Consider the following 27,718-nt stretch of genomic DNA (forward strand, 5'->3'; position numbering starts at 1 on the left):
AAATTTGAATCAATGTAATAAAAATATCAAAAAAATAATTCGTAATAAATAAATTGACCAAAATACTCTCAATAATATCATGAGTATTTTGGTTGATTTATTTTTTACATATTATTTTTTAATATTTTTATTAGACACACCTTGATGAGAAAAATGGATATTTCAAATTTCATGTTATTTGGATTTATATAAATGCTAAAATTATATTACAAAATACAGTAGCGATCGTTAAATCGGCCTAGATTCAAATTGAATCGTTCGGTTCACACTATTTCATCACTTGGTGGGCTGCCCTTAGTTTTGTTAGATATATATATATATATATATGGAAGCATCTATGCAACGCTTATGGGTGAAATGCTACAGTGATTTCACCCATAGACCATTTAAAAAAATCGAATACATGTGTTTTTCGACCGCTACGAACATGTTAAGACCGTGGCAATCCAAAAATTCACGCGGAACCATAATGGACGATGCCGTCCATTGCGGGTCCATTCAATAAACCGCCACTGATAAGAAGGTCACAACTATTCTCACTCACTAGATGTCAATTTTGATGCCTTGGAGTGAGTAATAAAGTCCAAGAATTTCTTTTTTAAAAAATTGTCTCATTAATGACACCTTTACAACCACCCATCTATGAAATCTAAGAGACAAGAATGATTGTAATCTTCTTGTACAAAAAGTAAATGGTTATATATTAATAAGGAAAAAGTATATAAATAAACAATTTACTTTTAATGCTCCAGCAAGTGCTTTGAATTAATGAGCAATCCAACATTTGTGAACTACGGTCCAACCAAATTGTGTTTGAAATAAACATACCGATAGTGTACAATTTCGGTCCCGCAATACACAACTACAGTCCTATGTTTTCTTTTATTGAGATCCTCAAATAATTTGTTATGTACGGAAAGAGTATTTTCATCAAAAAAAGTGAACTTTTTGTATTGAAAAATATTTGCTATAACACTTGAGTTCGGAAAAAAATACGCTACAAAAATTAGGGTGAGTGTAAAGTACCTAGAAAGTCTATTTTTAGGGGTTTTATGCAATTTTCCCTAAAAGTAACCCCTGGTTGTAACGAATAAAAGAGCTACTTATGATAAAGAATCAACACGCACCTAATATTCAATAAAAAAGTAACGACTTAGAAATAAAATGTAAAATGCTTGGGGCATTTTTTAAAGATGACTTTATTTGAACACTCGCGAGAGATGAGTTATTTAATATCCTACACTTGTTCTAACTTTACTTGAAAATTCGAAAGATATATGATGACTTGGAATAGTTTCAAAAAGGCAAAATGCTAAATAGTTGATCTCTAATGAGCATTTTGATAGATGTCTTTTTTTAATACCGCTATTTATAAAAGATATAACATACATTCCCCTATATATATTTCTTGGATGAATATATTTAATTTATTAAAATAAACATACCTATGCTCAACAACTTCACATAAATATACCATCCTCATGATTCTTACACGAGACAGACCCTTGGATGAGTGCGTAACAAGAAAAAATGGGACCCACTTAGTTTGCTTGACTCTCTCAACTAAACCAATACCCAACAATCTGCTAACTTCAATTCATTGAATTTTTAGTAAAAATATCGATCTCTCAAGGGATCTAATGATTTTCACACCTTTTCAAATTCCACCCTGGGCAACACATTTTGCCACCCGTACTTTTGGGCAGATATAAAATAAAGAAAATTTATCAAAATAATATTAAGAGATCAACTATTACATGTTTTACCCATTTATTTTGATTTAATTTCAAAATACTCATAAGAATGCACATAGCCATGATTTGAGTGGTTGAACAATGATAAATCGTTAGTTTGTTGAAAAGATTGGCATATTTTGATCAGTTTCCCTAAAAAACATTTGTGGCAATACATTCTCAATGGAAACTCAAAATTTCATCGAACTAGAACACCAAGAAAAGTTTATACGCATATTTCCACATGTTAGGTCCAATGGATTATGCAGAAGCATCTATTTTGCTTTTCCAAGTACATATTGAATCAGCAACAACTATAAATTATCCATTGCATCCAACTATATGGGACCATGTAGAAGTACTACTCACCCAAATTCTTATGGGCGAGAGAGGTGGTCCAGATTGTATCCAAACTGTCAAAAGCAATCTGGACCGTCCCTCCAAGAATTCAAACAGGAAGTATGGCAGCTCAAAGTTATTTCCATACAAAAAGCCTCATGAGGCCTGTCATCAATGTGAAGTTACAACAATTGCTAAGACTCTTAAAGTTTGGATAACAAAGAGTGCATACAGTGAAAATTAAGTTTAGGTGAATGATGTATCCACAGAAAATGCTACATGAAAAAATATACCAAACAAAATTTGAGGGCTTGGAAAAACCCACAGAGCATATAAAAGCCTAAACGGGCCTTGATTAGAAGAACATAACAAGATTCATATTAGAAACAACGGAAAAGGGAAATGACATTCTACCGCAATAAAGGAAAAAAACATCAAAGAATATTAATGAGAAAAAATATCTATAGAAACCAGGTAATCCAGCAGTTTCTGTAAGACATTTGATTCATCCATACAAAGTTTGGGATTTCCCAGAGCTGCCACACTTTCCGTTGAAAAGTATCAAATTATGTCTTATATTAGAAATCATCTGCTAAATGCATAATTAACCAAGCCATGCAGGAAAGCATGCTAAATTGCAAATCTAAAAGATCCAAGAAAAGAAAAAAAAAAATCCAATTACAAAAACAAAAGAAAAACGAGAGACGAAGCAACCAACATCTCAGAGAGCAAAACCCCAAATGATAGTAATATTAATAATATCAACATTCGTAGAGACTAAACTGTGAGCCCAACCAATTTATGTTAAAACCACAGAATTTTGTACCCAAACACCAACAGAGAAAAAAAACACACATCCCACGACAGAGTTTAGACATTAAATATTATATATCTATTAGAGTAAAAATATCAAACAAAAAATGTTCTGCTCAATAATAACCTAAAGTGCAAGCCTCGACTGGCATCCTTGACAAGCTTAATTGATACAAAGCGAACTTCCATTGCTCACTAGTCAGTTCTACCTTGCATACGGATGGTATCGACCGCTGCCACTACCTCCATATCCTGCCCCCCTAGATCCATAGAAGCCACCACTTTCACCTCCATAACTAGCGGATGGGCCAGATGCATAGCTAGACCCAAGACTAGACCCACCACCAAACCCACCACTAAATCCCTCTCCACCTCTTCCATAGTCTCCCAATAAACCACTAGCACCATATCCTCCACCACCACCAAGGCCTCCACCATATGATCCTAGCCGACTAGAATAGCCAAGGGGAGAATCGTCCCTATAAGCACCTAAACCACTACTACCATAGCCTCCATTAAATTCACCACCACCACCAAATCCACCAAGTCTCTCTCCGATACCCGCCATCGACCTATAAGAAGAGGGTCCAAATCCACTAGCACCAAAACCACTAGCATAAGAGTCGCTGAATCCATAGGGACGAGCCCTGGTGTCACTAACAAAAGGTGGTTGTGGGGGTGGGTTTGAAGATTTCTTCGGTTCAGCCTTCCTGACTTCCACCTACAAGAAAAAACAATATTAACCTAGAACTATCTCATGGGCCAGCTACGTCTCAAGAATATCTATTGAACATGGATCCACTAAAAAATTTTAAACCTCAAGAATAGTGTAGGTAAATGCTAGTGAATTCTACGAGAACACAAAGGTGCAGCTGAGAACTATAACAATTAAAAAATAATAGAAGAGCTAGAACTAGAAATCACACTAAGGCTAATAACATGTATTTTTCTATTCAAAATGGATGATGTACCTATTTCACATTAGGACCATCAAAGTCTATGAATACCCCAATAAGAATCATTTATAAAAATATAATTACTAATTCAATTATTGCTATAAAGGTCTGATATAGCAAAAAAGAATTGCAGGCCCTCATAAATTCTAATAGAAGGGAACTAGCAATGCAGACCCTAGGAAAAGAGTGTCCAATCTACTCAAGAAACACCACAGGCTACAGGAAAATAAGAATTGCTAGTGGAGTCTGCAATAAAGAGGAGAAACTAGAAACTACATTAAAGTGCTAGTTCAGAATTCACCCCAAAACTAACCATGACATGTACATGAGCAAAATATACAGCAGTCTAATCCCTTCAACACAATATAGCACCTAGAAAAGTATGGCTTATACAAAGACAATTACAATGAAAGGTACAAAACCCCAACACTGCAAAAACCAATGGAACAAAACTGATACCATTACTGGCGATCACTATTATGCACAACAAATTGATCATTATATCACATGATGCTACAACCCAATCTTCCAAAGTTAAAAAACCCAAAACCCTCAACAGAAAGAAAAGAGATTCCAATGACTCTTAGAAAGAGTTGCAACTTGAATTCGCAACTTCAATTGGTACCTATATATCAGAGTACAGGATTGCCGTAGTAAAGATTCAAACTAAGAATCTAAGTAACCATGCAGAAGTACATAAAAAGCCAAACTAAAGATTCAGAATGAAATCCTTTAACAAAAATCAAGATTCATAATGAAATTACATAAAAGTCACCCTTTTGTATCTTCAGTTTAATTCAAACTAAAGCAACATCAATCAACCTAAAGATACACTAAAAAAATAGATGACAAATCCTAGTTAAAGTCATACTAAAGTCCACAGAAAGCAATTCTGAACATAGAAAGATCATGAAACCCAGCTCATTTTATAAATCAAAACCCGAGAATTGAAGCTTTGCCGACAGGTTCCAGTATAACAGAAACATTGGACTTCTATCAGTAAGACCCATTTCTTCCAAATAGATCCATATTAAGCCATAATAGAGACCACACCACATACAAAAGATCCAAACGAAAACCATATGAACGAATCAATAGATACAAAAGGAAATAACTAGAAGACATAAAAAGCCATACTGAAGTCCAAACAAAGTCATAAAGTCCATCTGTCCCTAAAAAAGCGATCCTAAAGATTCAAACAAAGTAAATAGTAACCATGCTAAAGTACATACGATGCCATACTAAAGACTCAAAGTGAAATCCATATAACCAGGCTAAAATCCATAAAAAGCTGCACTAAAGATTCAAACTAAAGCCATATGAATCGTACTAGAAATTAAAAAGAAATTGTTTGCTGAAAGTTAAATGGCAAAACCTAGATCGAAAACCATACAAAAATCCATGGAAACCATACAAACCATACAAAAGAACTGAAGACTCGACAAAATCCATACAGAACAATGTTAATAGAGAAATAGATCAGGTTTCAGAAAAAAGCATTCAGTCATCTAGAAACTCTTAGTTCTCATCTTCTTTGTGAGCACCCACAAATAGTACTCTTCGACCTTGTTAATAATTAAATTACTACATTACAAAAAGAAAATCCATCATTAATCAAAACATCATAGAAGTGCTTTGAGAATGGAAGATTAACTCGAAATTGGACTACAAAATTGCACCAATAATAACATTAAGAATTACACCCCAAACGGTCATACCAACAAGATGAAACCTTTAAGACAAGTAGAATTGTCCCTCCATCCACGGGACAATGAAAGATGTAGAACTACTGGCTGTTGTACACATCGGTTCATAATTACTAATTCTATCATGTATAATAAATATGGTATAATAAATACATCAAAGAAACAAGTACTTAAAAAGCTATTTATAAAGTTTTCCTTTTCATATGGTAACAAATCCCAAAGCCAGTTTGGCACCAAAATCAAAGCCAATGCAATTATCAGAAGCAAGGAAATATGGTCCTAATCGAGTACTCTGTCACATGCGCTAAGGGCCAACTTGAGCGGAAAGTGAACAAAAGAATGACCAAAAATATTCCAAGCCATCTTACAGAGTGCATGCTAGAATGCTACATCATATTTCCACCAACCTAAAAAGGTCTAATTTCCATATCTTCTTAAAGAAGCACATCATCATCTAAATATTCCAAATCTAATTTCTTAGGACAAGCAATTAAAGTACTATGCCACCTATGTTGAAGGCCAACTCTGAGGGGCAGTGAACAAAGGAACAGCCAAATTTCCTAGGCCATCTTAGAGAATATAAGATCAGTGTTTCAAAAAATGGATCGGAAGAGTGGATCATCCACCCACCAATCCAGATTTGGATCAACCTGATTGGCGATCTGCACAAGATCAGTGATTTGGAACTTTCATTTATAAAAAGGCTGAAAATTAAGGATATATTTAAAAAAATGTGCTTTATATAGCACTAATCATTGATGGCCTAGCGGTAGGACATCCTATCCCTTTCCAAAAAGATAGTTGTTCGAACCCCATGCATGTAACTTGCCTTCTAAAGCTTTAAAAGAGAATAAATCTTGAACGCAATGTTTATATATATATATCTTTAGATTTTAAAGAGGGACGGGGTGGAAGGGAATCATATCGCCAACGTCCCCCACAGAGATTAAAACACCAGAGGTCTAACCAACAAGACCTCTTATGTTGTTAAAAAGATTACATATTATATACAAAAATTAATGAATCGCCCATACTGAACGAGAACTGACATGATCATCGGTGATTCCATATCTAGATCGACGATTTCTAATCCGAATCAATGATTATTGAAACATTGTGTAAGATAGATCGTTGCGATTTATTTCTACCAACCTAAATGTCAAACTTCTCATCTTCTTCTCAAGGGAGAACATTATTTTTCAAATAGTGATCCATTATTGATTGAGTAGAGTGATCGATCATACTGTGAATGAGAAATATGTCAAAGCAGTGCATAAATACCCAGATCAGTCGAGTGAACCAGCCATCTGAAAATCCTGTTCAGATCGGGGCAAATCACAAATCCAAATCGACAAACCAGACTGATTCTCCAATGTGAGAATCGATCCAAAAAATAAAGAAATTAAAAAAAAAAAGGAAAACAAAAATTAATAGTAAAAAATAACTTTGCTCAGTTCCCATCACTATGTAAGATAGATTATTGCAATATATTTCTACCCACCTAAATGTCAAACTTCTCATTTCCTTCTCAAGGGAGTACATCATCTTTCAAATAGTGATCCATTATTAATTTCTGAGAGTGATTGGTCATACTACGAATGAGAAATATGTCAATACAGTGCTTAAAAACCCGAATTAGTCAAGTGAACCGACCATCCGAAAATCCGGTTCAAGTCGGCAAATCACCAATCCAGATCGACAAACTAGACTGATACTCTAGTGTGAAAATTGGTCCAAAGAATAAAGAAATTGAAAAAAAGAAAAGAAAAAAGGAAAATAACAATAATAAAGAACTTTGCCCAGCTCCCAAACAAAACCAGGCGGTTCCAAGAGAATTGGGTCAGTCTCACCGTTTCTTGATCAGATTAGCGATTCTCAATCCAAATCACCAGTTTTTTAAACATTGATTCAAAATCACGAAGCCTTCATTTCCTTAACAATCAAAGAACCTAAGCTCCCAACACCGACACTCTTTCTATGCTACAAGAAGACGATTGCCTTAAACCAACATATTATCCATATAGATTATAAAGAAGTGTTTCAAAAATCTCTGACCAGAATCGAAGATCATCGATCCAGATCGAGAATCACCGGTGACCATGCTAGTTCTCGAACGATACTTGCAATTTATTGATTCATATATATAATATGATATGTTTTTTAACAAACAACTTAAAAGGCCTTGTTCGCTAGACCTTCTTTGTTTGATCTCTCTTTAGAGGACATTAGGGGTTCCATGCCCTCGTCCCTCCCCTCCCTCTTCTAGAATCTAAAGAGGTATATTTTCTTTAAACACAAGGCTCAAGAAGTAATAATTTTTAGTATTAGAAGGCAAGTCACATGCATAGCGCTCGAAGCTCTATCCTCTTGAAAAAGGATAGGATGTCCCACCACTTATACAAAACACAAATTGTTAAATTCCATTAACTTTTAGCTTTTAAATAAAAAGAAAACACATTCTGAATCATCGATCCAACCGATCCAAATAATTGATTTGGCCGATCAAGATCGGAATTGGTGGGTGGAGTATCCACCCAACCGATTCATTTTTTAAAATACACAATTTTAACATGCTTACCACGTCGCTCACAATATGCCCTAAGAAGCACAATACTCAAGAAGTAATATGCAGAGAGAATCCATAACAACTGCATTTACCATAATCAAATTACAATCGGCCCAATATATGTTAAGTTTCATTGCATCACCAAAGTTACGGATCTGATGGATTCATTTCAATTGTTAGCATCATCCATCAACATGTATTGGACATGACAAATTTCCCAGCATCCATAAATAAGTACGGGATATCAACAAAAATTGTAAAAAACTTACAAATCAATTTAGTCTCAATCCAATCACCTGCATGTGGAACATAACATCGTAATCACGTGCAAATAGAGTATTCCACTTTGTCGGAACATCCAAAACTAAATCCTTCTCACTCAGCACATCGAATTTTACAACTAATCGGTGTAAAATTGTAAAGTATGTAAGAGCATACCCATCTTGCTTCATATATCCAATAAACACACACAACAATTAATAGCGGCACGTGAGAAGGCTTAAGTTTGTCCCTACAAAATTCGAACCTGACATTTGGGATTCTTGCATCAAAGAACTTTATAAGTAAGGACTTATTTGAATTACAAGTGATCTTTCTCATAGTGCTCCATCTACATCTGGTTAGATTAAACCTCAAGAGATTATTTGGAAATTTCTAGAAGTTCTTATTGATCATCATCATCATCAGAGCCTTTTCCCAACTAATTGGGTCAGCTACACGAATCCTGGTCGACCATTCTGCTTTATTAAGGGTCATACCCACAGTGAGTGCCATAAGTCCCTATATCTTTTCTTACTACTTCCAACCACATCCTTTTGGGTCTACCCCTTGATCTTTTTTTAGACTTCCACCTTAGTTTCTAGAAGTTCTTGTTGATGCTACTTGTAAAATCCGTAGTCAAATATTTTACTTTGAATCTTTACATTGAACACGGAAGACATTATCTGTCCAGATGAAACTGTAAGATCCTGGGTACAAACCGAAGCTTGTAGAGTATTATTTCTTAAAAATTTATTGTGACAAAAGTAATGCACCCTCTTCTAACAATGAAAACGAAATAGTTCAAGTTCTGCACAGGACAATAAAGCGAAAAGCAAGCTTCACCAAGGTGATTGACCAATTTTTTATTCAAAGTTCTATTGCCATCCTAAAAAATAAAACTCTAACCACTATTCGAAAGATGATGCGTTTCCTAAAGAAAAAGATGGGAACTTGAGCATTCTAGGTTGGTGGAAACATAAAGCAGCAACCCATCCTACATTCTCTAAGACGGTCCAGATATTTTGGCTATTGTTATCCATCATTCTCTCAGTATTGATATTTTTGCACCTCATTACGGAGGGTTAAATTTTAGCGCAAGAATGGCTTTGAGATCACCACCATGAAGGTAAAACAATATTCCAAATTGTAAGCACTTATTTTTTGATATAAATATCATGCATTTCTCTATTAGTAATTACCAATTAATACATGTATCGCAGCCGACAGCACAACATCCTACATTGACTCGAAGTTGAAGGGATGATTGTGTTTGGTGTGAGCATTTTGAGTATAGTTCTTACTTATTTTACATGTGCAATTCTTTAGCCTTTCCATCTTTCTAGTTGATTTCCATTCTCAAATCACTCGCAACGACAATTTTTGTTTAATTATAGATTTTTGGTTTGTAATGAGAGATTTAATTATTGACAAGGTTAATTTGTTGAAAAAAATAGGACATTGTGTGAGTATTACCATTGACTTATGGCATCTAATCAATCATTTGAAGATATTGCGCCACACAACACACCTACATAGATAATGACTGAATATTAAGAAGAGGGATTGTCTACTATAGAACCCGTATAACATGTTCCCTTGAAAGCATATTGTACAACAACTCCCTTGGGCAACTTAGCTACTGGGGAGATGTTGTTCGTAGTCAAAATTTTGGAATCCATCTAAGTATCACTAGATTATTTTCCAAAGATAAAAAAGTTGGGATTTTGAGGTCTTGTACATCTAGATCTTTCCCTCCAAAAATTGGACAGTTCTTGCAATCTTGGGACGTCATTTTCTTTAGGCACATAAAGGTTGGGAGCTTCCCCCCCCCCCACCCCACCCCCCCCCCCCCCCCCCCCCTTCCCCCCCCTTAAGGATGATCGTTCGGTTCTAGAGATTACGTTTCACAAAAATCTCCCAACCTAGGTGCCAAGATCTTGCTCTGACACTCCAGCATAGGGATCTAAATTATCATCATCATCAAAGCTTTTTCCCAACTAATTGAGGACAGCTACACGAATCCTGGTCCACCATTCTTATTTTATATTCCAGACTCATGAGAAGTTTCGGCAAAATTTTATACGTTGGCTGCCTACCTAACACAACCCACACCCCTTACCCTGTCTTGGGATGGGGTAAGCAAAAATTTAAGGTCCTCACCCTTCGTAGACCAAGGATAGGGACCTAAATGAAATCACGATTTTCAAATTTTAGGATCTTGATCAGCACTTTTGGAGATCGCTCCTGGCCGCTGAAAGGAGTAACAAGAGACCAATAAGATGATTCATTTCGATCTTATGTGTCTCCCTCTTTCTCTCTATCACATATAGATGTTATGTAAGTAAATTGTGAATGAAGGAGCTTTGGAGGTTGTCAAGTGTAAAATTGTAAATAAAAAAAACATTATCAATAAAAAATCAGCTCCATTGTATTTTCAGCAGATTAACCAATGCGCCTCATCATAATTTTTTATTTATTGCATTGTGTAGTAGTTTTTTACATAAGTTGCACCTCAAAGAAATACAATTGATTGACTAATTAATGTTTTGTTGAGTATTTTTTGTGCCCATTTTTTACTGTATTTTGCGGGATTACCAATTCGTTTGCTTTTCAATAAAAATTGTAATTTTTCAAAATTTTAATTAATATTTTGTGGGATTACCAATTCTTTTGCTTTTTAATAAAAATTGTAATTTTTCACAATTTTAATTTATTAATTACATAATTCAACAGAATTTTTTCCTAACCCAATGGAGCTTCTAGCACGTCACAATCCGACTTCCACTCCACTTGCAACAACTTGAGTATGTGTTTTTCGCAAAAAAAGAGGAAAAAGGAGGAGAGAAAAAATGAAGGGGGTTATAGAAGGTATAGTCTATGGATCATAGATATTTGGGTTTCATATAGATTTTTATTGCAATTATAGCATACAGTTAGGTACTCCTGGGAACAGTCCAAAAGAAAATCGAACCCAATTTGCCAGGCCAAGGCCCGAAAATGGGACTTAGAATCTGGCCAAACCCAACCTGAAGCGAAGCCCAGCCTAAAATCCAAAGCCTGACCTGCCCATTTGGTAGCCCTACATAAAAGTAAAGTCCGTTTACAGTGCAGCAAGGGTAGCACCATAAAACCATGCAGCCATACCTCGAACTCCAGTTTTTTGATAGAATGAAGACCCTTAAGAAACCTCCAAACAATTTATGAATCCTTCTCCAACCCAAAATTGTTGATTTGAAGCACTCGTCAAGCTCCAAACCCACGAGACTACCACCCAATAGAAGGGATAGTTCAAATCTGATTTTGACATTGTATTGGGGATTAACCATTTTCAAGCCTCCAGATCCAATTTAAAAAAAAAAAGACCTCAGAGAGGAGTGTAATGATTTAGAGCTTTGGTCATCAATCGACACCCATTCAAAACAAGGTATAAGAGAAGCCACCCGACAGCTCAGGATGCATCCACAGTAGCATCAAACCATTTTCCAAAAGAGTAACAACATCATAAATTCTAGTACAAAGTAAAAGCACACGAGTAGGCTCTAGCATTAGCTAAAAAGGAGGGACAAGAAATTAGATACAGAAAACTACTTGAAAGAATCATCCAAACATCAATAAAGTACAGACAACACATAACAAGGAAAGGAAACAACATAACAGAGAAGAATGGCCTATTAAATGAACAATGATATACAAGAAATACCATGGACTCCTAGATGTTTTCTTCTGTTTTTTTTAAAGAGAAAGCCCCAACCTTGTGACTTCTACAACAAAGTGGGTACGACATTAACATAACATTATCATAGCCAACCTTGTAATTATGGTACCATGATGAACCTCCATAATAAAGCAAAACTAGAAACCATTTAAACACAACGCGGGAGACAAAAATATATGTAAAATTTTATTTTTTCCAATTAAATATGCTGAAGGACCATAGCACCCACAATAAAATGTGAAGAATAGAGACACTTTGGTAAGCATAATATACCCAACTTGTATTGTTGTATTTTTGTTTAGATAAGCACAGAGACTCACTCACCTGAGTATCTCCAAAGTCTATCATATTGCCCTTGGCTACAAGGTCATCTACAACTTTTTCACTATCAAAGATTATAAACCCAAAACCCCGAGAACGATTGGTTGAATGGTCACGAATGATCTGGTGGTCCACTACTTTCCCATATTTGGAGAAGAAGTTCTTGAACTCATCTAGTATATGGGAGAAACAATAGGGGGAAAAAAGTGATCAGGCTAGGCAGCAATAAAAATGATGGGCAAGAAACAACTAAAAATAGATACTACTAAGAGTTCTACCATTTTAAGAAATTTGGTGATCAGAGAATAAAACTAACAAGACCAAATGACTACCTTCTGTAACATTTGTAGGGACTCCACCAACAAAAATCTTCTTTGTCTTAAAAACCTTAGATTGCAAAGTTCCCTTTGGAATTGTTCTTTTTATTTCCACCTGAAAGGCCATGTTCCAGTCTAAGAACCCCAAACTTCAAATATATACATCTTCATCAAGAAAATAAAGAACAATAAAACCACATAAAGAACAACATTTTTACACTAATATCTTTAATGCACATTATTAGCGAAGCCTTGAATATTTTGATCCATCTCTCTGGAAGCTACATATACTTTAAGGCCTTCTCTGAAATTTTTTTGCACATTTCTTTCTATTGAAATCCAGTGCTGTTATAATTTACTGATATTATTTACCAAAATATTTCGCCCACACATAGTACACAATAACATAAAAAGGCCTCTATTTCTCCTAATAGTAGGAATTAAACAGAAATCATTTGTTTGACGAAGAGTCTATGCTATTTTCATAATTTCAAGCAACATAAGACACTAAAACTTCATTGTATTGTTCAGACCACGAGTACTTGTGTACAAAAACCAAACTGTTCATACCAATGTAAGTTGACATTTTGAGACTGATTTCTTGGGCATTTGTGAATAACATTTCACAGATTAGATTCCACATTTCATGAGGACTACTCAAACGAATGAGAAAGTGATATTCAAAATTCCAAGTGCAATTTTAGCACAGTAGTTTCCATAATTTGTACAGAAAAATGAGAAAACTGAGAATGGAGGTAATTGTGCATCGCTTGATAGAGGAAACAATAATTTCAAATGACTTCAGCACTTGGCAGGAGCTCCACCAGTAAAAGTTTGAAATTCTAGGTAACATAAAAAAAGGAGGAGATTCATCCAAGAGAAGGGCATGGCCACACAAGCTAAAATTCATACTCATCTCCAGGATTTTAAATAGTGCTCCATTTATTTTTTTTTACTAACAAAGAAAGAGACAACTTCCATTCTCACTAGCAGTCTACCATTATTTTCGTTTTGAATGTGTAAAAGTAATATTACTGTTTGAAACACCAATAATGAGAGGAAAAGAGGATTCCAATATCTATATTACATTATTAAGACAAACTTACGAGGTAGACATGCCTCAAGAATAAGAAGGGATACCCTTGGAGAGAATTTAAGGCAATTAAGCTCTTAAAAAAAAATAGTTGGGTTATGTGTGTTGCACGAAGGAATGAAATAAGCAATCACATAAATGAAATAAGCAATCACATAAATGAAATATACAATCACATAAATAATAGTGTAAATATGCAATACAGAGTATTAAAAACATTCGGTTAAAATAATCACATAAATATGTGACGTGAGAATACATTGATATGCAATTTGCGATCATGTAAATGATCACGTGATTTTACAATAGGAGTGTGCAGCGTTCCAAAAAGTGGACCGCCCAGCGCATGGGCAGCCCGCCTAGGTGGATCTGGAGGCCTGGGCGCATTGCTCATGCCTAGGTGCCCAAAAAAAGCGATGATCCCTAGGTGCTCAGGTTAAGCGCCCCGCTCAGGAGCGAAAATTGCTTTCGGTGGGGCATTTTTTGTCCATTTGTTTTATACTAAAGGGCCAAAAATGGGGGTTTTAGGTCTATTTGAAACCTAAAACTTATTGGAGCCCATTTTAGAGAGAGAAAACCCCCAAAAAATTAGTTTTCTGGTGATTTCTTTAAGATCGAAGGGTTTCTCAAAGTTATGAGAAATTGATCAAAACAGCACTCATTGATATTAGATTTAATTTTTTATGTTTTATAAATCTATTGGGGTTTTTTTAAGAAGATTTTGAGTCCTTAGAGCGATATTTGAGGTGGAAATTTGGAGATTGAGCAATCAAACTCAAAATAAGTGCTTTTTTTTATTGCTTGTATAAATTGCATTATTTTGAGATGTCTTCTTCGGGATCTAATAGGAGTGGTGATCCCCGTTGGAAATATGATTACGACCCAGATCCTAATGATAAAAATTGCATCTTATGTGATGCAATTTTTGTGAGAAGGATACAAAAGGGGGTATAAACCGGTTCAAGAAACATCTTGAATTATGATGATGATGATAGTGATGAGGATGGGATTGGAAAGGGATGTCAAGAGGTAGAAGTAGAACAATCCATAATTAGGGGAAAGGGAAAGGGAGTTGTAATTGCTTCTGGGTCTGGTTCTGGGAGTAAGAAGCCTCGGGTTAAAGGCCCTATGGATAGTTTTTTGCCTCGGCCTGACCCTAAGGTTGCAGGAGAGAAAACAAAGAAGCAAACCACCATTGAAAATAAAATGAAGAAAGAAGAGAGATAGAATTGCTTATCACATTGCTACATGGTTTTATGAGGCGAGCATTCCTTTCAATACCGCTCGCTTAAGCAGCTTCTATGCTGCAGTAGAGGCAATTGGCCAATTTGGGCTTGGGATGAAACCCCCAACCCCATACGAGCTTTCAGAGTTTCTTTTGAAAAAGGCGGTGAGTGTCACAAAAGAAGCTGTAGAAGTTAAGCAGGATGCATGGGCTCAGTATGAGGCTTCTATTATGACTAATGCTTGGAGTGATAGGAAGAGAAGAAGTCAGATGAATTTGCTTGTGAATTGTCCTTTAGGGACTCTTTTTTTAGGTCTATTGATGCCTCTGATCATATCCATGATGCCCATTACACATTCCAAGTTTTATAAAAGGGAATCAAAGAGATTGGGGAGCATCATGTTGTACAGGTTGTCACAACAATGTTGCTACTAATGTTGTTGCAGCTAATTTGTTGCGCATAGTTTATCCTAGAATCATTTGGACACCATGTGCAACACCTTGCATAAACCTCATGCTTGAAGCTCTTGGCGGTTTAATCGACATATCAGGTGTAGTGAAGAAGGCAAACTCAGTTACAAATTTCATTCATGGCCACCATCTCACCCTTAGCATGATGCGTTGATTTACAAAGACGAACAAGGTTGTGAGGCCTGGGGTTACGAGATTTGAGACCTGGTACTTATGCCTAGATAACAAACATTCGAAGAGAGTGCAATTGAGGCAGATGTTTACCTTGGATGACTAGAGAGCATGCAAGTGGTCCAAGGATCAGGTTGGGAAGGAGAGAGATATTATCCTTTTTCTGGGCAAGTAAAAAAATTTGTTAAGTCAGTAGGGATTTGGGCCCCTACCCATTTGTGAGAGAGATATTATCCTTTCTAAGGCTTTTTGGCGAGGGGTGAAGGGCGTTCTTAAGATATTTTTTACTCTTGTCAAAGTCCTTCGCATGGTTGATAGTGACAAGCCTTCTACAGGCTATATATATGAGGCTATAGAGAAATGCAAAAGAGAGATAGCCCAAAAATTTTGATGATGATGAGAACTGTTACAAGCATGTTTGGGAGATTATTGATGAGAAGTGGGATAGGCAGCTACATTGGCCATTGCATGCGGCTGGTTATTATTTGAACCCAACTTTTTTCTATGTTGACAAGGATATACACACAAATGACACAATTATGACTGGATTTAATAAGTGTGTAGATGTGCTAGTCCCTGATCCTAATATCCAAGATATTATATGAGCTGATGAGCTAATAAATTACAAGTGCTCATTAAAGTCTTTTGGGAGTCCAATGGAGAGGAGCCAAATAGTTCTCCAAATTTACAAAAGTTGGCCATTCGGATCTTAAACCTAACCACTTCCTCATCTGGTTGTGAGCGCAATTGGAGTACTTTTGAAGGGGTAAGGTTGTAAAGGTAATTTGTATAATTGTATTATTAATAATAATACATAAACCATAGATTTTAATTAATTTCATTTGATTTTGTTAGATTCATACAAAGAGAAAGAACAAGCTTGAATAAAAAAGGCTCAATGACGTAGTCTACGTCAAGCATAATCCATTCTTTAAGGACAGGTTTGCTAAGAGAGATAAGAGAGACCCCATCAAATCAAAAAATATGGACAATGATATAGAATGGTTAGTTGGTGATGATGAGGTCGAGGGGCATGAAGAATTGACTTGGGACATGATCATGGATGCTTCAGGGACATCAGCTGACCCTCCTAGGGCCACTAGATCTACTAAACAAAGAACGATGGTGGAGGAGGAAGAAGAGGCAGATGCAGAAGAGACGGATGAGTATAACCAATATGACGAAGAGCGTGACGACTCCGATGAATATGATGCCAATGCAGCTAACCCTAATTTTTCTGATGATAAATGATGAATGTTGAATAATTATTAAACTTTGAACTTTGATTGAACTATGAATGGTAAGTTTTAAGTTTTAATTGGATATGGATTATGAACCGACTTATGGGTATGCTTATGGAGTGTGTGCTAATGTGTATTATACTTTGAATTCTAATGTGCCCTAAATACGTAATTCTTATATTTTGTACAATATATAACTGTAGAATCCTTTTTGGATTCAACTAGGCCGCCCAGGTTCTGGGCGGCCTGGACCCCCAGCCTAGCGCCTTTTGAAATATGCAATGAGAAATATATCTTAAATTCCGTACATACAAGTTGACACAAATATAATAGAGATGCGGGACAAACAAAATTAAATACATATCTATCACCATTCCATTTTAATAGAGTAATATGTAAAAAGGAAGCCACGATGTATATAACTTTCTGATTATTAAAATACACAACACAACAGCACGAAATTCATCATCATCATCATCCAAACCTTATCCCGATTGCATGAATCATGTTCATCCATTCTTCTCTATCAAGAGTCATACCTCAGTGATACAACATAGGTTCAGGATTCACGATAAAATGTAGTTTACGCTAGTTGCCTATCTAATGCAACCCACCTTCTTTACCCGGGCTTGGGACTGCTTAAGGGAAAGTTTAAGGTCCTCACCCTTCTTAGACCTACAACAGTAGGGAATTCAAGGAGTATTTAAAGGGAATAGTAATTTTGTAAATAAAATATTAAAGTAGTTGCTAACATATAAATGAGATCCAATGAAAGATTAAGGATGTTTAAACAATGAAAATGGTATAAATCATTTGTCAATTTCATCAAGAAAAAATCTAGAGAATTTCATAAAATTAAGATTTTTTATTTATTATGCTATAACCAATTTGTAAGTATTTATCTTAGTGGATCCACGTGCTTTTTTCATAGATATGCAATGAGATATAGAATAATAACAAACTATTTGATGTTGAAAGACAATAAGAAATTTTAGATATTTATAAATATCTACTACATAAAATTTATTTAGTATACTTATTTACTATTGTTATGGACGAATTAACTAGCATCCACTCATTTATTTCGTATACTCACTAAAATTAGTTATGGATACGTTAACTAGGCATCTACAAGATGTAGAACTGAGGTATATGTTGTTTACGAATGACTTGGCTTTGATGGATGAGACTAAAGATGGTGTTAATGCAAAGTTAGAACTTTAGAGGTATATGCTCTATAATCTGAAGATTTTAAGAATAAACGGACTACGACAGAATATATGGAATGCAAGTTTAGTAATGATAGCAATAGAAATGAGGAATTAGTGAAACTTGATGGCCTATAATTACCAAAAAAGAGATTATTTTTTATATATTGGGTCGATAATCTATGAGAATGGAGAGACTGAGGAAGATATTACAGATAGAGTTAGAATAGTGCGAAAGAAGTGAAGATGTGATTTCAAAGTTATGTGATGACTACATTCCAAGGAAAATTAAGAGGAAGTTTTATAGGAAAGTTGTAAGACCAACCATGCATTCTAAGACAGAATGTTGGGCAGCAAAGAAACGACATATTCATGGAATGAGTGCGGTTGAGATGAGGATGTTGAGATGGAAGAGAGGCAAGATAAGAAAAAATAGATTTCAAAATGAACATCAGAGGGAACTTACGGTGGCTCTAATAGGCGATAAATGCGGGAAAATAGACTCACGTCGTGTGGCTATGTGCAACGTCGACCTAGAGCAGCACTGTTTACGAGGACCGATTTGGTTCAACTGGAAGGCTCTAAAAGGATAACAAGAAGGCCCAAAAAGACACAGATGGAAGTAGTGTGAAGAGATATGGTGATCTATGTTCTAACTGAGGGTATAGCTCTTACTAGAGCAAAATGGAAAAATAGGATTCGTGTAGCCGAGCCCAAATGCAGGGTTAAGGCTAAATAATGATAATGATGATGTACACTTAAAATTATCTACTTATAGTTAGTGTTATACTAAAATATTTTGTATTGAAGAGCTGCACTGAACATGTTGCATACATGTTGTATTGAAGAGTTGTACTGAACATGTTGCATATGGAGCACAGATAGTTTGACTACACACCATGCTTTCGATGCCTTACTGGATAATAAGTTAGTAGTAGTGTGAGTTAATATTGTTCATACACATTGAATAAACTATTTTACTCACAAATTATAAATACCTTAATTTGTAGTTTAAATAGTGAAATGATAATGAATTTTAAATTTTTTATAATGTCAATTGGTGGAAAGGTAATTTTTAAAAGTATTTTAAAAAAATGTCATTGAGACCTTGCCAAAGACTAATACGGAAAAAATATAACTTATATCAATTCACAAATAGATGAATAAAACACATCCAAATCCATATCAAAATAAACTATGGCATTATAGTGAGAGGATGATCTTTGTTTGTGTGAAGTTTGGAAACATATGGGGTTTGTATTTTTTCAAAACATTGCTAAGGGAGACACACCTTTTCACCCCTTCCTAAGGGGTGCGTTTTAGGGGCACACCTTTTCAAAAGAGTCACAATTTAAAGATTTTCCTTTAGTTGATTGATTACGAAAAAGGTAGGAAAAAAAAAACAGTATTACTTTTAGAAATCTCCAAGAGAGAGAAATAGAAACCCCCCTCAAACTTAAACCGAAAATGCGGAAAAAATAGAAAAAAAGAAAGGCATTTTTTAATCATTTTCGATTTTAAATTTGTAAGGGCTTTTATAGTGATACTTTGTAAAAGTACTTACTCCGTAAATCCAAAATTTAAAAAAAATAAAATAAAAGTATTTATTTGGAGCTTTTCTTGGATTTTCTGTTTTAAAACAGCAATTGCTTTTACAATTTTTTTTTAGACTGAATAAAAAATAAAGACTCCGACAAGATCTACACATCTTCAGACTCGGTAATTACCTTTTCAATTGCTTTTACATTTTGTAGATGCCATTAAAAAGTATATAGAAAAACTTAAAAAAATATAGAAACATATATGTTTGGACACTTTTTTCTTTCTTGAATTACATTGTTACTTGCATATTTTTCAGAAAATTTCATTTTTGAATTCAATGAGGAAAAGTACTATTAGGTCAAACGCCAAATGGAACAAATAAATACAGCACAACAACACCACAAACAAATTAAACGAATTTTGACCTAGTCTTTGGCAGTTGTTCAACAATTGCAAATGAAAAAAGCAAAGAAAATAAATAAATAACAAAAACAACATAAATGGAAAAAGAACGATATTGGTTGATGCATTTATTGTTGGCATTTTAAACTATTTATTATGGCACAATAATGATATACTATTTTACAAATTAAAATTTTTTTTGAGAATGATTTTACGAATTTAAAATTAATAGTAGTTATATTTAGGTTATTGCTAAACGACCATTTATGCCCCCGGTTTTTCTGCTTTTTCAAAACAAAGGGTTCAACGGGTGATTTTCTCTTTTTTTTTTTCTAGAAGGGCATAACGGTAAAACAAAAAACTAGGTTTTTTAAAGGGGTACTTGAGAGAGAGAAATGGTGGATCCCCTCGAAACTTCAACCACAAATGAAAAAAAAGATAAAAAGCAAAAAAAAATTGTAGCCTTCGTTGTTTACATTTTCATTTTTTAGTTTGTAAGGGCTTTTACAATGACAATTTGTAAAACTCCTTAATCCATAAACCTGAAATTAAAAAATAATAATAAAGATATGTATTTTATTTTATTTTTTTTGCATTTGTATTTTAAATCTAATTACGTTTACATTTTGCAGAAACCATGCAAAAGTTGTACAGTGAGAGTAGAGAGAGGATGGAAAAAGAGAGGGAAAATGAGGGGGCCAAGGATGATCTACTTTGTTTTTGTAGAGCAAGGATGAACTACTTTGTTTTTGTAGAGTTGAAGTGATTTGTATTTTGAAAACCAGCAAAGGGACACACACCTATCAACCATTTTGAGGGGCACACACCATCTTCAAGAGACAGATTTTCAAAACACACACACTTTATTCCCCCATGCATTACTTTTACGAGTCTTAGGAGTCTCTGCATGATTTAAACTTGTCTTCAAGCGATAGGTTTTAAAAGTGAATCCTTTGAAAAGGTATGTGCCCCTAGAACATATCCCTTAGAGAGGTTTGAAAATGTGTGTATTTCATAGCAACAGTTTGAAAAATACAAACCCCGTCCCTTTCTAATCTCTACACAAACGAAGAAAACAATACCTTCTTCTTTTTTTTGACATGGATTTGGATGGGTTTTATTCCTCTCTGCATCGATATGAACTATATTTTTCAACATTCATCTCCTATAATATCTCAATAATGAACTTTTAAAATACTTTACCATTTGATATTCCAAAATATTTAAAATACTACACCATTTTACTACTTAAACTACAAACTAATGATATTTATAGTTTGTGTGTAAAACATCTCATTCAACGTTCATGAACAATATTGACAAAGGCACGAAAAGCATGGTATATGCATTTCTTTATTTAGCCCATACAGCATGCTTATTGCAATTCATAAATACAAAATGTTTTAATACAACAATAACTATAGTGTAAATAATTTTTAAGTATACAGAGCACTAATCAATGGGTACGCTAAATAACTTTGATGTATTATATACTTATAAATATCTAAAACATCTTATCAATTTTCAACATTAAATATTTTGTTGTTTTTCTATATCTCATTGCCTATCTATGTACAAAGCACGTAAATCTACTAAAACAAATACTTGTTAATTGGATACATAATAACAAGTAAAAAATCTAAATTTATTAAATCGCATGAGCATTTCCAAGATGAAATTGACATCTCATTGACACCATTTTCATTGCTTAAGCTATTAAAAATTCTCCCCGACTGACTTACCCAAAAAAAAAAACACTATTAAAAATGCTCAATCTTTCATTGGACCTCATTTATATGTCAACAGCTACTTCAATACTTTATCTATGAGAGTGCTATATTCCTTTAAATACTCCTCCAATTTCCTAGTATTATAGTATATCTTTTAATGGCTAAAAATTATATACACGGCATCTTCATTTTTGCATATTCCTCTATAAAATAGAATAATGATGGATATGTACTTAATTTTGCCTATTAATTGTTGCTTACCAATGAATTCTCGTGTTGCATATTTGTGATTATTTACATGCTTCATAGCATATTACTTATGCAATCGCATATTTCATTTATATGTCCACTTATACCATTCCTTCATGCAATGCACGTAATTGAACTAGTACAATCAAAACACTAAACATATATCCATATGCCCAACAAATAATAATAACAATAACAACAGCAATAATAAAAACAACAATAATAAGGAAGAACCTACCACATGCCGGACACGGAGTCGTCTGATCCTAATCAAACAGTTGACAGCATAAATCGTTATTTTAATTTTATTTTTTTGACACATCAGATCAGACTGAAAGTTTTGAGGGCGACAGAACTCATTGGGATGCACATGTAAAAACTTTTCAAAATATTCAAGAAGGTGATATAACCAAAGTGCACTTGCAACCTTCAGAAGTATTTTGGTCTTTAAATTTCCGTAGATTTATTTTATATTTACTCTTTACAGGTGCATGAAAGTGAGAAGCATATGCCCAAAACTGTGAGCTCAATCCAACATATAGAAAGGCAATAAAATCAAAAAGTGATACATGCTCTCAACAAGAGTGCCACAAAAATAACTAGCAGTGATCGACAAATCGAACCAGCCTCGAAAACCGGCCAAGGGCCAGGTCCAAGTAACCAGTAAAGGTCAGTTCAACCGACCTAGCTGAGCAAGTCCTGGGTGATGTAAAAAGTGCTAAAAGAAAACAAAAAATTAGAAACAAAAAAAAATGAAAAGTATATTTAAAGCATAATTAAAAAAAGCCAAACGAAGTTGAAAAGTAGTAAAAAAGTTGAATTTTAAAAGATCTACTTGTGCACAGTGGTATTTTTGAAATTTTCCAAAAAATGGAAAAATGTAAAAATAAGTATTCTTGGCCAAAACACTTTCCAATATTTTCCAAAATGATAAAAAAAATTGAAAAACACATTTTAAACAAATCCCTTATTTTTTGAGATTTTACATATTTTTTATTTATTTTTTAAATGCCCAGCCAGACCACCTAAACCTGCCAAACTGGATCAACCAGTGCCCGGTTCTGGTTTTACCGGCCAATTCCAACTTGGACTGGCCAACTTTGCAAACACTGCTCACTAGCATTTCAGTGACAACCAATGTTAAAAACTTGGACCGACGGTCAAACTGTTCACCCACCTGTTCAGAGCCAAACTGGCCAAATTGTTGAGTTGACTGAGCAGTCTCAGCTAACTCAACCAATCTTTTAAAAGAAAGGCGAGGTGAGGAGCGACTGAGGGGAGGGGGGAGGGCGTATAGAAATACTATGAGGTACAAGGTTGAAAAAATCAGCCACAGGGCCACCTATACAAACTGGCCGACAATCGGCCTAGGTGTAATGTGTAACCCAGGTGGGTGGGTCCACGCGAGCAAACCCAAGGCGCCTACCTAGGCGGGTCTGGGCACCTGCCCACCCCTTAAAAAAAAAATGGAAGCCTCATTAAAACAAATGGAAAAAAAAAAAAGTTAAAGACTATTTAAGGCCCCTCTCTCTCTCTCTCTCTCTCTCTCTCTCTCTCTCTCTCTCTCTCTCTCAGATCCATATGTCTCTCTCTCTTACTCCACTTATAAGATAGAAGAAGAAAAAAAAAAATATGATCTTTAAATATATCATGCGAGGCCTCAAAGATGCGCCACACATACACACTCTCTATATATATACATACACACACACTAGAAACATATGCCCACACACCCTCACTACCAAAAAGGACCGCCCAGCCGCCGCCTAGGTGGTCAGAGCCCCTGCCCACCTCTGCCTTTTTTAACATTGATGAGGAATAAAGTGAAATGAAAAAAAAAAACACTTTAGAAATAGAGTTGCATAAAAATGGTAAAAAAAAATGGATCTTAGATACTCTTGGTTCTGATTGAAAGAATTTGTTAAGGCATTTGTAGATCAATGTGATATGAACATTTTGAGTGAAATTTAAATGAAGTTGCTGAAACAATGGGAGAGAAGTCAAAGATTTTCAATTTCAGGTCACAAAATCCAAAAATTTGGACTCGCGATTTATTATATTCTGCTTTTAGATCCAATAAATTGTTATAACCGCCTGTTAGAGGACGCCAGAGCAAACAATCCAAAACAAACTTTGAATCATTTCGTTCAAAATTGAGAGAGAAAATGGATGAATGATGGATCTGGTTTTATCGGGTTGAACAATCACAATATTTTGATAAAAAATCTTACCAAAAGTACAAATTGACCCAAATAAAGTTGTTCTAGATCTAAACCGTGGTTAATAGAGTGTAGTATTAAAAATGATTAGTAAAAAATAGATAGGGATCAAGTATTGATCTTAAGATACCAAAAAAATAAGTTTGTAAAGCATGTTTTTTTTTTCTCCTTTTTCACATGGAAAGGGGTTTCCATGAGACTCACCCGAGTCAAAGCAAGAACCAACCCAATACGCCGTCGATCCCATGCCAACTCGGGCGATTCCGAGTCAGCTCGGCGAATTTTTAACCTTGGTACCAAGACTAGGAAATCCCCACCAAAAAAGTATGGCCCCATGTGCAAAGCAACATCTACACCACAAAAGTTTACTTTGTTAGTTCATATGTTGAGTCAAATCCTTTCCAAGTGGCACAACTGAGCCTCATCTGGCTCCTCCCCTTGTGTCAAGTGTTAGATCCTTTGCCTCTAAGGTTGTGCCTCTAAGGTTGTGCCCACTGCCAATTTCATCAAGGGCCAAGCACCTTATAGCTGATGCGGAGTCCTCCAACCCACCAAAGTTAGCCTTTGCGAAGCAAGAAACCATATGGGGAGAACACCACTTGGTACCAAGGCTCAAAAACCTTGGTTCTTTGGAGGTTGGACCCTAGTACCATGGTTCAAAAAATCGCCGAGCCGACTCAGAATCGCCCGAGTTGGCTCAAAACCAATGGAATACCAGGATAGTTCTTGCCTAGACTCGGGTGAGTTACAGTACCACCTTTTTCACATGAAAAAGGCGAAAAAAAAAAAGGGCCTTAAAGACTTTTTGTTTTGCCATTTTTTGGATCAATAATTGGTCCACATCTATTTTAATCCCCAATTCAATCAAGTTTTAACACCAATTGATGCTTGTAAGCCCCCAATTTTGATCTAATTTATTTCAAGCAAATTTGCTTTTGGAGAGCGTCTTTATCAAAAGCTTGTGATTTTTCAAATCTAAAAACCCAATCAGCCATTATTGCATGCTCTTGGTCAATTCTCACCAACAAACACATGTCACAATATATTGGATCATAAAGCGAAATAGAAGAAATCGAGACGACAAACTTTGGGACATTTTTAACATAAAAGCAAAAAAAATATTCAATTTCTCTATCATCATTTCACGAAATTTGTTCAAAGGCAAAATTGTTCCTATCACATCGATCTACAAAACCGCTCACATTTTTTTTTTATCAAAATAAAAGTTCTCTAAGATAGAATTTTGTTTTCTCCATCATTTGCTTACCAAAGTGTGTTTGTGTGTGTGTGTGTGTGTGTGTTTTTTTTAAGGATCTTTCCAAAGTGTTTTTTTATTTTAATTTTTTATCTTAATTTTGACATATACCTCCTATTTATGAAATCTAATACTTTATTTTTTGAGAGAAAATCTAATACTTGATTTTGAATATTTGATTTTGTGTTTTTCTTTATTTGTTACCATTATTTTCTCTATTTTATTTGTCACTCTGTTTTTTCTCGAAGATCGGCCAGGTAGTACTAGCCAACTTGGTGATTCACCAAGCTCAACTTGGGACCTAGGTGACTAATTCAACCCGCCAGTTCGCTTTTTTTAAACAGTGGTGAAAACCATCTGCTAGGTTAATGTCAATAATATTAATTATAATGCCATTTATTATTACTATTATTATTGTTGGTGGTGGTGTTTTTGTTGTTATTATTATTATTGTTGTTATTGTTATCATTATAATAACAACTGTAGTAATAGCAGTAGTAGTAGTAGCAGCTGCAGCTGCAGTAATTATAGCAACAACAACAACAACAAAAACAATGGCACCAATTATAGCAGCAACAACAACAAAGATAGCAGCAACCTACGACTTACTTGTTTTCCATTGATGATATGGTCATCCTCAATGACCTTGTCAACAACCGAGGGATCTGCATATGTGATGAACCCAAAACCCCTGGGTTGGCCTGTGTAACGATCCTTCATTATCACAGAGTCTGTTATCTCCCCATACTTCCCAAAATGCTTCGTAAAAGTAGCTATCACCCAACATCACCAGAGAAACAAAAAATCAGGAAAAGTATCGGTAATGCCAAAACATAGAAACTAAAACCAAGAAAAATATAAAAAATCGTGCAAATAGGCAAATAACAATAAGAGGGATAGATAAAAATTAAAATGCAAAATACAACAGGACATACACATGCAAAATCCGAATTCATTTAAATTATTAGATCATGCCATAAATTATAGAAAGAAAAACAAACAAACCCAAGAAAAAAATAAAGTAAGAAAACCCAATTGGAAATAAAGGAAAAAGAGAGCAAATGTGGACTCTATGGCTGTGCTTAAAGATAAATGGTGAGAAGAGGCCAACATGCAACAAAAAATACACTCATGAAAAATTCAAACAAACGAAGAAATTCAAATTTCAGAATCCTAAAAATAAAAAAACATTATATAACCTGCAAATAAGAAGTAACAAAACAAATGAATACAGTCAAATGCACAAACCAGTGTGGGAAACGAGAGCGGGCGAGAGATTAATGAACAAAAATGTAGATTCTAAGTGGAAAAAAGAAAAACCATAATGCAAGGAGAAAATAATGGAACCCTTGAATACATTAGAGAGAAACATGGACCCTTTAAATTGAAGAGAGAGAAACATACCTGGAGTGGTATCCTTTGGAAGCCCTCCAATGAATATCTTTCTGAACACAGATAATAATAAATATGTTAGAATAACTATCAAACCTTAGCCAAAAACAAATGAAAAAAGATATAACAACTAGAGAGAGAAAGTACCCTTGGCTGGCACCATCGTATTTCTCATTAGCATTTGAAACACCCTTATCATCTTTCGACTTGGCCTTCGCCATGTAGACGAATCGCAGCTGGAGATGAGGAGTTTGAAGGACGGAGAGAGAGGACAGAGCAAAATAAGAGTTTTGAAGAAGAAATGAGAGAGAGAGAGGGTAAAATTAGGGTTTAGAAAAACCAAGTTGACGAGAACCAGATATACCAGGGTTTCTGGTTTAAACTAAGCCAAAAGGTATTATATCCTCACAAAAATATTGTACTCTCGCGGGAGTATACAGTTTATTTACTCCCTCGAGTAAAATATCATCTAGAATTAATTTTGGGACCCTAGAATTAAATCCATGTATTAGCCTCAGTAAATAATAATAATAATAATTTCACTCTCATACATTTAAAAAAAGTAAATGTCTCGAGATTAAATAAACGTCATCCAATTTAGATGATAAAATCTAAGTGTTAGAAAATTCAAATTTCAAAATTTTCATAATCATCTATTATTTGAAAATTTCTAAAATTTTATATTGAAAGCAACCTCCCGAGTGGATTTTTTGACTGAGGGAGTGAAATTTAACTGAGGGAGTGAAATTTAACTCTACACCTGAAAGAGTGAAAATGGAATTGCGTCCGGTCC

General features: G+C 34.8%; 1 protein-coding gene across 4 annotated transcripts; it reads right to left on the reverse strand.

Annotated features, from left to right (window-relative positions):
• Window positions 1–2,796: 2,796 nt before the first annotated feature.
• Window positions 2,797–27,274, reverse strand: LOC18447584 (RNA-binding (RRM/RBD/RNP motifs) family protein). Of its 4 annotated transcripts, XM_088849120.1 has the most exons (7): window positions 27,073–27,274; window positions 26,938–26,978; window positions 26,143–26,306; window positions 22,298–22,325; window positions 12,743–12,842; window positions 12,414–12,583; window positions 2,797–3,606 (listed from the first exon to the last, which is right to left on the reverse strand). In XM_088849120.1, the coding sequence occupies exons 3-7, from the start codon at window positions 26,202–26,204 to the stop codon at window positions 3,091–3,093; spliced, it is 876 nt and encodes a 291-aa protein (XP_088705246.1). In that variant the 5' UTR covers window positions 26,205–26,306; window positions 26,938–26,978; window positions 27,073–27,274; the 3' UTR covers window positions 2,797–3,090. The 4 variants fall into 4 exon arrangements, with proteins under 4 accessions (XP_088705246.1, XP_006857740.1, XP_088705247.1 ...); XM_006857678.4 differs by lacking the exon at window positions 22,298–22,325; XM_088849122.1 differs by lacking the exons at window positions 2,797–3,606; window positions 22,298–22,325 and adding an exon at window positions 4,094–4,466.
• Between the last annotated feature and the right edge of the window lie 444 nt (window positions 27,275–27,718).

Source organism: Amborella trichopoda, chromosome 10 (assembly GCF_054954075.1).
Source record: "Amborella trichopoda isolate Santa Cruz 75 chromosome 10, AtrichopodaSantaCruz75HAP2 v2.0, whole genome shotgun sequence".
NCBI classification, from domain to species: domain Eukaryota; kingdom Viridiplantae; phylum Streptophyta; class Magnoliopsida; order Amborellales; family Amborellaceae; genus Amborella; species Amborella trichopoda.